This window comes from Lotus japonicus, chromosome 6 (assembly GCF_012489685.1).
Source record: "Lotus japonicus ecotype B-129 chromosome 6, LjGifu_v1.2".
In the NCBI taxonomy this organism is placed as follows: domain Eukaryota; kingdom Viridiplantae; phylum Streptophyta; class Magnoliopsida; order Fabales; family Fabaceae; genus Lotus; species Lotus japonicus.
The window spans coordinates 343,812-353,431 of NC_080046.1; the positions used below are offsets into that span (position 1 = coordinate 343,812).

General features: G+C 38.6%; 1 protein-coding gene and 1 non-coding gene across 2 annotated transcripts; one reads left to right on the plus strand and one right to left on the minus strand.

The window, feature by feature from the left end:
• The first annotated feature begins 4,567 nt into the window (after positions 1 to 4,567).
• Positions 4,568 to 4,674, plus strand: LOC130727208 (small nucleolar RNA R71). The gene has a single exon (XR_009015234.1). It is a non-coding gene; the product is annotated as a small nucleolar RNA R71 (small nucleolar RNA).
• Positions 4,675 to 7,261: 2,587 nt separating this feature from the next.
• LOC130726684 (photosynthetic NDH subunit of subcomplex B 5, chloroplastic) lies at positions 7,262 to 9,060 on the minus strand. The gene is made up of 5 exons (XM_057577982.1): positions 8,698 to 9,060; positions 8,565 to 8,628; positions 7,926 to 7,988; positions 7,774 to 7,832; positions 7,262 to 7,632 (listed from the first exon to the last, which is right to left on the minus strand). The coding sequence occupies exons 1-5, from the start codon at positions 8,908 to 8,910 to the stop codon at positions 7,402 to 7,404; spliced, it is 630 nt and encodes a 209-aa protein (XP_057433965.1). The 5' UTR covers positions 8,911 to 9,060; the 3' UTR covers positions 7,262 to 7,401.
• Positions 9,061 to 9,620: the final 560 nt, after the last annotated feature.

The following is a 9,620-nucleotide window of genomic DNA, read 5'->3' on the forward strand; positions in this document are numbered from 1 at the left end:
CGAGATTTGATGAGTCAGATGACTCAAGAAGTCATCAAGGGTGATCGCACTCCTTTCATAATTAATTGTCTTTTGTCGCCGAATCGACATATACCTTCGGGTACAGTATATACCGTCGGGTACAGTATATCTATATACCTTCGGGTACAGTATATACCTTCGGGTACAGTATATCTATATACCTTCGGGTACAGTATATCTATATACCTTCGGGTACAGTATATACCTTCGGGTACAGTATATCTATATACCTTCGGGTACAGTATATCTATATACCTTCGGGTACAGTATATACCTTCGGGTACAGTATATCTATATACCTTCGGGTACAGTATATTCTATATATACCTTCGGGTACAGTATATCTATATACCTTCGGGTACAGTATATACCTTCGGGTACAGTATATCTATATACCTTCGGGTACAGTATATACCTTCGGGTACAGTATATCTATATACCTTCGGGTATAGTATATCTATATACCTTCGGGTACAGTATATACCTTCGGGTACAGCATGCCTTCGGGTAACTCGGGCATTCGTTGGAGGGAAAAGTCGACCCGCAGGGTTAGGACTGATCCGACTATGTCAAGGTTGTAAGTGACACCCGAGGGTTATGGTCGGCACAATGCTAGTGCTAGGACCGACTCGATCGTGCCCAGCCTATTTCCTCCGGAACCCTCTTAATTGACGTTGCATTGACATATCATGCACTCTAACTATATTTGTTGAGGTATTGATGATTGAATTGTATTAGAGATTTGATACAATGCAGAACTTATATGTATATATACAACATATAAACATACCCCCCTCTATCGCATGTTGATTGTATATCTATTGTATTTTGTAAGTTGACCCTAGCACCTTGGCTTTGTTTGTATGTTTGTGTTTGGGCGGTCGGCCTGCTGCCAGGCGTCTGTCAGCCGGTTCGTGATGATTCGTTGTGCGGGAAAGACCCGGAGCGAAATGTCTATTACTGAAGCTTTCGACGAGGACCCGGACTTCATGGCTGATCGAGGGAGAGTCGATGATAGTAGTGTGGGTTATGGGTGGTTAGAGTCTTTTGAGTTGGTTGTCACTGTCATAGCTCTGATTCGTCTTACTTTTGGGACCGGGTAGGTTCCCGATATATGGCTTTTGTGTGGTTCTCTTGCTGAGGATCACAGAGAGTCTGTCAGACTATAGGGGTCTTGGGTTGAGGCCATTTTGAGGCCGACTTTCTCTTGGATAGTGGTATATTTGATGCTTTTGCGTACAGTTTTGGTTTGTATATATTCGCCTACGAGCATGTTACCTTGGAGTCACTGCGTGTGCGCGTGACGGGATAGTGCAGCAGAGGTTGTACCTTTGTATATGTTGTTTATCGGTTAGTTTAGTTGTTGGGCTTTGTTTTTATTTCTTTATTGCTTTTATTAAAAGGAAACAATCAAAAAAAAAATTACCTGTTTTCCGCGTAAAGTTTATTTTTGGTTATTAAAGTGACACCTGGAAATCGGGGTGTTACAAATTCCATCTTGAAAACATGCTCTCTGGAGCTAATTGGCGCCTACCCAGCGCCTGCCAACGCCTAGGCGCTCCAGCTTGCTTGAAAAGGAATTTTTGGCTTCTGAAACTCCTCTTTTCAATCCTCTTTAAGTTCTCCATCAATTCCATGCTTCTTTGCCTTCTTTCTCCTTCAGTTTCTGCTCTCCAAACCTAACCAACAAGTCAAGGAAGATTCTGGAAGCTCCAAGAGCTCATTAGCACAAGAGGTCCTTCATAAAACAAAAGAAAATCATGCAAGTCCTAAACTTAACTTAAAATGCAAGAAAGCTCCCTATAAAACTACAAAATTACCAAAACAAAACAAAGACTCAAGAAAAGATAAAAATGCATGAGAATGCATGAAACACTACATGAGACACAAGAAAAAGACTCAAAACCTACAAGTAAAAACCCTAAAAACATCATATAAACCCGGGTCATCAATAATCATAACTCATAGTAGTTGAAGTGAGTTCCCGAAGAGACCGGTTAGCATTCTCAACTTCTTGTTCACGTAGCCGGAGGGTGATCCCCTCTTTGATTCTTGTCTCGATATGGGCTTGTATCTCCTCCTCCGTCATATGGCCACCCATGACGGTGACTCTCGTGAGAGTAACCTGAATCTGTGACACTCAAACAGAGAAAGATTAGTAGCACCAATTCTAGACAAAGATAAAAACAACACAAAAAAAATAAAACCACAAACTAAAAGCTTAAACCAAAAACCACAAACAATTCCCCGGCAACGGCGCCAAAAACTTGTTGGTCAATCTGCAAGTGTACAGAATCTACCCGGTTTTAATTTATCGAACCACAGGGAATTGGTGTGGCAATTCAGTTTAAGCCTCGAGTTCACCGTAAGAAAGCAAGTAAAATTCAGTTTTAATAATTGGTTGTTTCTTGAGTTTGTAAAAGGACAAGTAATCAAGTAATAAAGCGATTGAAAAACAGAGATGAGATTGCCTTGGGTTCTTGTTCAACTATTTCAGTTTTAGCAAACCTTCCTATTCAATTAATCCCGAGTCTCTCCTTGATGTTCTAGCCTAGTTAGTTATGTTTCGATGCCTCGCAAAGAAAACCCTTCCTAATCAAAAGATAGGTTCAATTCCTTGATAACCTAAACATTTGCTAGAAGCACTAAGCATACAAATCAGGCCAACAAACCCCAACCCTTCCTCTATTCCTAGTAGCAAGTATAGAAGGAGTAATCACAAAACAAGTCCCAATTCTATAACAAACTATCATTATGATTATAGAAAAGTAAGAAGCTAGCATGCATTCAAGCTTGAAAGATAAAGCATAGAAGTGAGATTCAAGGGTTTACTCAGAACATCATGAATAGAAAAGGACTGATAGCTAAAACATTCAAAGTCTTACAAAGAACCCAAAGCAAAAGGGGTTTTAGCCAAGCATGGCTATGGAATCCATACAAGAAGATAAAGATGAAACCTGAAACATAGGGCTTAGGGAAAGCTCCTCAAGCTCCAGAACTCAAACCCTCTCTTCTAACTTATGAAAATATGATAAAATGACAAAAGGTTCCAAAAGAAATGACAAAAAGCCTATTTATAGGCAAACAGGTCGAGTCTGGGCGCTCAGGCGCCAATTAAGCACGCCTGAGCGCCAATTCCAAGCCAAAACAAGCTCTCTAGAGGTAATTGGCGCTCAGGCGCTCAATCAGGAGCGCCTAGGCGCTTAAACTCGCTTGGAAAGGGCTTTTGGCTTCTGAAACTCCTCTTTTCAACCCCCTTTAAGTTTCCATCAATTCCATGCTTATTGCCCTTCTTTCTTCTTCAGTTCCTGATCTGAAACTTAACCAACAAGCCAAGGAAAATTCTAGAAGCTCAAAGAGCTTATTAGCACATGAGATCCCTCAATTAACACAATAAAACCATGCAAGTCCTAAACTCTACTCAGAATGCAAGAAAACTCCCTAAAAAGCTACTAAATTACCAAAGCCAAATAAAGACTAAAGAAAAGATAAAAATGCATGAGAATGCATGAAACACTACATGAGACTCAACAAAAAGACTCAAAACAAACTAAGAAATGACCCTAAAAACACTACTAAACTAGGGTCATCAATATCCTTCATGAACTTAGCGTAGATTGGCATTTGCTCCAAGGCTTCAGAAAAAGGAATATTAATGTGGAGTTTCTTAAAAACCTCCAAAAACTTGGAAAATTGTTTATCCAGATTTTTCTTAACCAAAGCCTTGGGGAATGGAATCTTGTTGAGTTCAGGAGAAGGAGTACTCACAACTCTAGCTTTCACCGGTTCACTCACTCTCTTCTCCATGACACCCTCATCTTTTTGCTCTACTTTCTCATTTTTCTCTCCCTCAACTTGTTTTTTTGACTCATGTAACATTCTCCCACTCCTAGTGGTAACTACAGCAGAATTTTCTTGTTTAGACAAAATTAAAGAATCGGGAGAAAGCTTACCTTGAGGTATCTCGGCCATTTGCTTGGCCAGTTGGCCAATTTGACTTTCCAAGTTCTTGATAGCCATCTCTTGGTTCTTATGGTTGTTGTTCATGCGGTTGATGCAACTCTCCAATAGCTCCTCTAAACTCCTCTTGCAATTCACCTTTCCAACAACTTGTGTTTGGACAAGAGGTTCATGATTTGAGGATGGAACTATGCTTCCTTGAGCTATAGCTTTGGCTTCATTGCTCTCAGCATTGACAGTACACAAGTTACTAACATGAGGTCCACCACAAGACTTGCACTCCACACAAGTCATTCTTGCACCAATAGCCTTGGTCTCCTTAATATGCATTCGAATCTCCGCCACTTGTTTGGTGAGTTGCTTGTTGGAGGCCAAGAGCTTGTCATAAGCTTCCACTTCAAACTTACTCCTTCGGGTTTGGCGATCATTTTCAGAGTTCATGGCTCTCGCTGCCATCTTTTCTATTAAGTCATACCCCGCTTGTGGGGGAAGAGCATCGAACTCTCCATTAGAAGCCGCGTCCAAACCAAACCTCCAAGAGTACTGTAGACCATCATAAAATGTTGCAACCAATTCAGCTTGGGTGAGATTGTGTTGAGGGCATTTCCTTAAGAGCTTCTTGAAGCGCTCCCAAGCTTCATAGAGATTCTCTTCAGCGATTTGCACAAAATTCATGATGTCTTTTTTCAATTTCCTCAAAAGAGCTTTTGGGAAGAACCTTGTTGTGAATTTTTCTGCTAGGTCTTCCCAAGTAGTGATTCTCCCTTGAGGTTGTGAATTTATCCAATCCTCAGCCGCATCCTTTAACGAATATGGAAATAGGCTCAACCGAATTGCTTCCGATGAAACATTGCTCACTCGATAAGTGTTGCAATTACGGATGAACCTCTCCATATGAGCATGAGCATCTTCTGAGGAACCTCCACCATATTGGCTTTGGCTCACCAAGTTGATGAATGCCGGTCTCAACTCAAAGTTTCCAACTCCCTCGGGAAAGACAATACTCCCGGGATAATCATAACTCATAGTAGCTGAAGTGAGTTCTCGTAGAGACCGGTTGGCATTCTCAACTTCTTGTTCTTGTAACCGGAGGGTGATCACCTCTTGGATTCTCGCCTCAATGTGGGCTTCAATCTCCTCCTCCGTCATACGGCCACCCATGACTAATCTGAAAGTGTAACACTCAAACAGAGAAAGATTAGTAGCACCGATTCTAGACAAAGATAAAAACAAAAAAAAAATAAAACCACAAACTAAAAACTTAAACCAAAAACCACAAACAATTCCCCGGCAACGGCGCCAAAAACTTGTTGGTCAATCTGCAAGTGTACAGAATCTACCCGGTTTTAATTTATCGAACCACAGGGAATTGGTATGAGAATTCAGTTTAAGCCTCGAGTTCACGGTAGTAAAGCGAGTAAAATTCAGTTTTAAAGGTTGATTGTTTTGGTGATTAATTAACAAGCAATTGGAATATAAGTGTGTGAAGAACAATGGTGAAAATGCCTTGGGTTCTTGCTTGACTAATTCAGTTCTAATCAACCTATTCTATCCACAAAACTCTGAGTCTCTCCTTGATGTTCTAGCCTAATCAATCATCTATCGATGCCTCGCATAGACAATCCTCTCAAGCCAAAAGATAAGCACAATTCCTTGATAACCTAAACATTTGCTAAAGGCATTAAGCATGCAATTCAGGCCAACAAACCCCAACCCTTCCTCTATTCCTAGTAGCAAGTATAGAAGAGGTAATCCCACAACAAGTCCCTAATCTATAACAAACTTCCGTTCTATTATAGAAAAGCATAAAGCTAGCACATGTTCTAACTTGAAACATAAAGCATGGATATGGGATTCAAGGGTTTACTCAGAGGAATCATGAATAGAAATAGGAATTAAGATTAAAACATCATAAGTCTTACAAAGAACCCAAAGCAAAAGGAGTTTAGCCAAACATGGCTATGAAATCCATACAAGAAGATAAAGATGAAACCTGAAACATAGGGCTTAGAGAAAGCTCCTCAAGCTCCAGAACTCAAACCCTCTCTTCTAACTTATGAAAATATGATAAAATGACAAAAGGTTCCAAAAGAAATGACAAAAAAACCAATTTATAGGCAAAACAGTCGAGTCTGGGCGCTCAGGCGCCAATTCAGAGCGCCTGAGCGCCAATTCCAAGTGGAAAAAGCAGCCTCTGGAGGTAATTGGCGCTCAGGCGCTCAATCAGGAGCGCTCAGGCGCCAATTCCTTTCTAGCATCATGTAAACAGCGAATCAATTGGAGCTCAGGCACTCAACACGAGCGCCTGAGCGCTCTCTACATGCTAGAAAGGCTCTTGACCTTCTTCTTAACTCCCCTTTAAGCCTCCCTTCAATTTTCCAAGCCTTTTGACCTTCTTTCTTCATCAGTTTTCAGACCTAGCTGCTTGGGAACAAAGCAAGGAAAATATCTAGGATTTCCAAGAGTTTATTAGCACAAAAGACCCTCAATTCAAGTAGAAAAGATATACAAGTCTTAAACTTACTTAAAATGCATGAAAGGTCCCTATAAAACTATGAAATTACCAAAACAAAGTAGAAACACAAATAAAGATAAAAATGCATGAGAATGCATGAAACACTACATGAGACTCAACAAAAAGACTCAAAACAAACTAAGAAATGACCCTAAAAACACTACTAAACTAGGGTCATCAACAGGATAACAAAGTCAGTTAGTTTGTTAATAGTCAGTTAGGAAGTTTGTTAGGACGTTAGAGTTAGTTGCAGAATTAGTTACAGTTGCTTTAGGCTAACTAGATTAGTATTTAAGCTAACAGCTGAGAATGATGTAAACTACAAATTCATTTTTTCACGTTTCTGAATAACAATCATCAATTCTCAATAGTTTTGATTCACCTTCTGTAAATTTGTTTCTTTCCCTCTTCTTTCAACTGTCATGGAGTTGAAACCAAAAAAAATACCAAGAACTCATAAATTAAAACGGTTTGTGCAAGAACTAGGTGTTAGATTTAAGAACGAAGAATTCCACATCAGCACTCTCAAATGCTTAAGAACCAGTTCTTAGCCTAAGAACTAAGAACTCACATCTATGAACCAGGGATCAAGTAACTCTTTATTCTATGTGGCATTTCGGACATACAAAAAGAGTGATAAGATAATAACTTAGGTAAATGCCTGAGATATGATAACTCACTAGTCGCGAAGTCTTTAATCACAAGAATTTTGACTAGGATGTTACATTTTTCTGTTTGTTTAATGACAAATAAGAAGAGGGAATATACACCTTTTGATCCAACATTAACATAAAAGAGGGAAAAGTATACAGTGAAAACAACATAACAAACTTAAAAGGGTGGCCTTAATATTGATGAATCATTATATTCAAGAATTGACATCAAATGGCATATGTTCTAAAGAACTATCTGGTGATTATGTCATCCTTCTTGATTGTAAAATCCCAAATGTCCCCATATTTTTCATTGAAATCCCATATGCTCATGGTGTTGTAGTCACTTATCAACTTGTCTCGAGATCCCCTCTCCATGTTGTATATTTGAGGTTCAAAGTGGTGAGGTTTATCAGGTTTATCCATCTCAATAACGCAAAATACAATTGTAAATATGCCTGCTGCAATGTACAAGTACTCCCCCTGAAAAACAGCTAAAAATTAGGATTTGGGATTGTAAACTTAGAATGTGTTATATGCACTGTTTATATCCAAGCAAAATCGCCAAGTGATAATTTGTATAATGATCCTTCTTCATTAATGGCAATTGATATTCAGAGTTACCGGAACATCGAAGAACACCCCAGCAGCGATAGCTGGTGGGAAGAGCCATGAAATAATCCCTACACAAGGGTGAAAATAAGAAGCAAACGATGGTCAAAATTGACAATTGTAATAAAAATGAGTAAATGATGAATAGTGTGGGGAAAGCACACCCTGGAATCCTGTGGGGGGCTCTGTTGCTGCTATATCTTCTGCAATAGAACCCCAAAATGTTCCTGAAATGCATATTCATTAGGAACTTTGTCAGGAAAACAGATGCACTTAGTCAGGAACATCTTTCCTTTCCTCATAATTTGGGAATACAATCAGCAGAAGATTCTATCTTTAATGAATTAAACAAAGTGCTATCAGATTTTATACCAAAGAAAAGCAAACAAAAATTTAATGATTTCCATAAATTAAAAATATCATCTGTAACGTGTTTACCAATTCAGGTTCAAATGTTAAAAGTCAGCTAGCTCTAAGAGTAAGGATTGTTCTACTTTACACACTCTCTTAGGTCCTGAACTCAACATATGAAATGTGAAGTTTGTAGGACAGCAGTCACAACACCTCTTATTTATGGATGGTCTCCAATGAATAGATCTAAAATAGTCTCTAATATAATGTTTAAAATTTCGGCTCGGTTGAACTCTGAATAAATCATGGGAAAGCCAACATCCTCCTAGTATCTCAATTAACCATGAGAATTACCTCCTCCAATATCAATTAGAAAAACAAAAGTGATACAAAAAAAAATGAAATTAAGGAAGTAGGCATTAGTGATACTGTGAGAGTGAGCAAACAAATACCTTTCTCATGTTCTCCTTCATAGTAAGTGTGATGTCCATCGAAAATTCCATACTCGAAATCTTCCTGAAAAGAAACGAAACTCATAAATAACAAAAAAAATATAAAAGGAGAGATTAAAGTATAAGAATGTACAGAGTCAATGCTGTTAAGGGCAAACTGATCCCTAGGATCTTCGTTGAGGTCAGGCTCAATCTCATTAAAACCAGCTTTCAAAGAGAACCTGTTAGTCTTGGTCAAGAGGCCATGCAAGTTGGGTGGTATTGGAGATGAGAAGGATTTGGTGGAAGTGAGTTTGGGCTGGGAAGTGATGGGAGGGAGTAACGAGAGTGATGAACAAAGCGCCATTCAAAGAGTGGTGGTTGTTTTTGGCTATCTCATCCGTTTACAGATACTAGTGACCCATGAATTTTTATCTACTTAATTGACAGATATCAGAGCTTCCGCGAGAGAGAAAAATTAGCTGTTGGAAAGGCTCTCGTTCATTTGGTGGGGTTCAAAACATTTTTTGTTCAAATAATGATTTTCAGTTTAGGAGCCTATTAAGCGAAAGAAATGTTTATGGTGAGAAATGAGATGATGGAATCTTGACCATTTGATCTAACATGAGTGGTGGAGATTAAATGCTAATTAATGATCATGTGACTTTATGTTTTAATCTTGATCATTCATGTTAGATCAAATTGTCAAAATTCAATCATCCCATCTTTCACAATAAACATTGCTCTCACTTGATACGCTCTCTTTCAGTTTAATTTTAAAAGATTAAAAGCTTAATATATCTCAATTAGCCGAAAGGTCTTTGCGACTAAGCAAACACTCTAAAGTGGGTGATATTGATACCAAGAATAACCCTTTTAACACCCAAAACTCTACTAATTACCATTTCAGCTACCCATATGGGCAAAGTTCGGAATGTTTCGTGATTAAATAGATTGTTTGCTTAGTGTATTGTATTGCATTTTAAGTTTTTTTTGTAATTTTACTTGTTTTAATAATGACTATCCCTATATCTCGTCTTTATTACTTGCAAGAAAAAATTAATTAAGAATATAAAA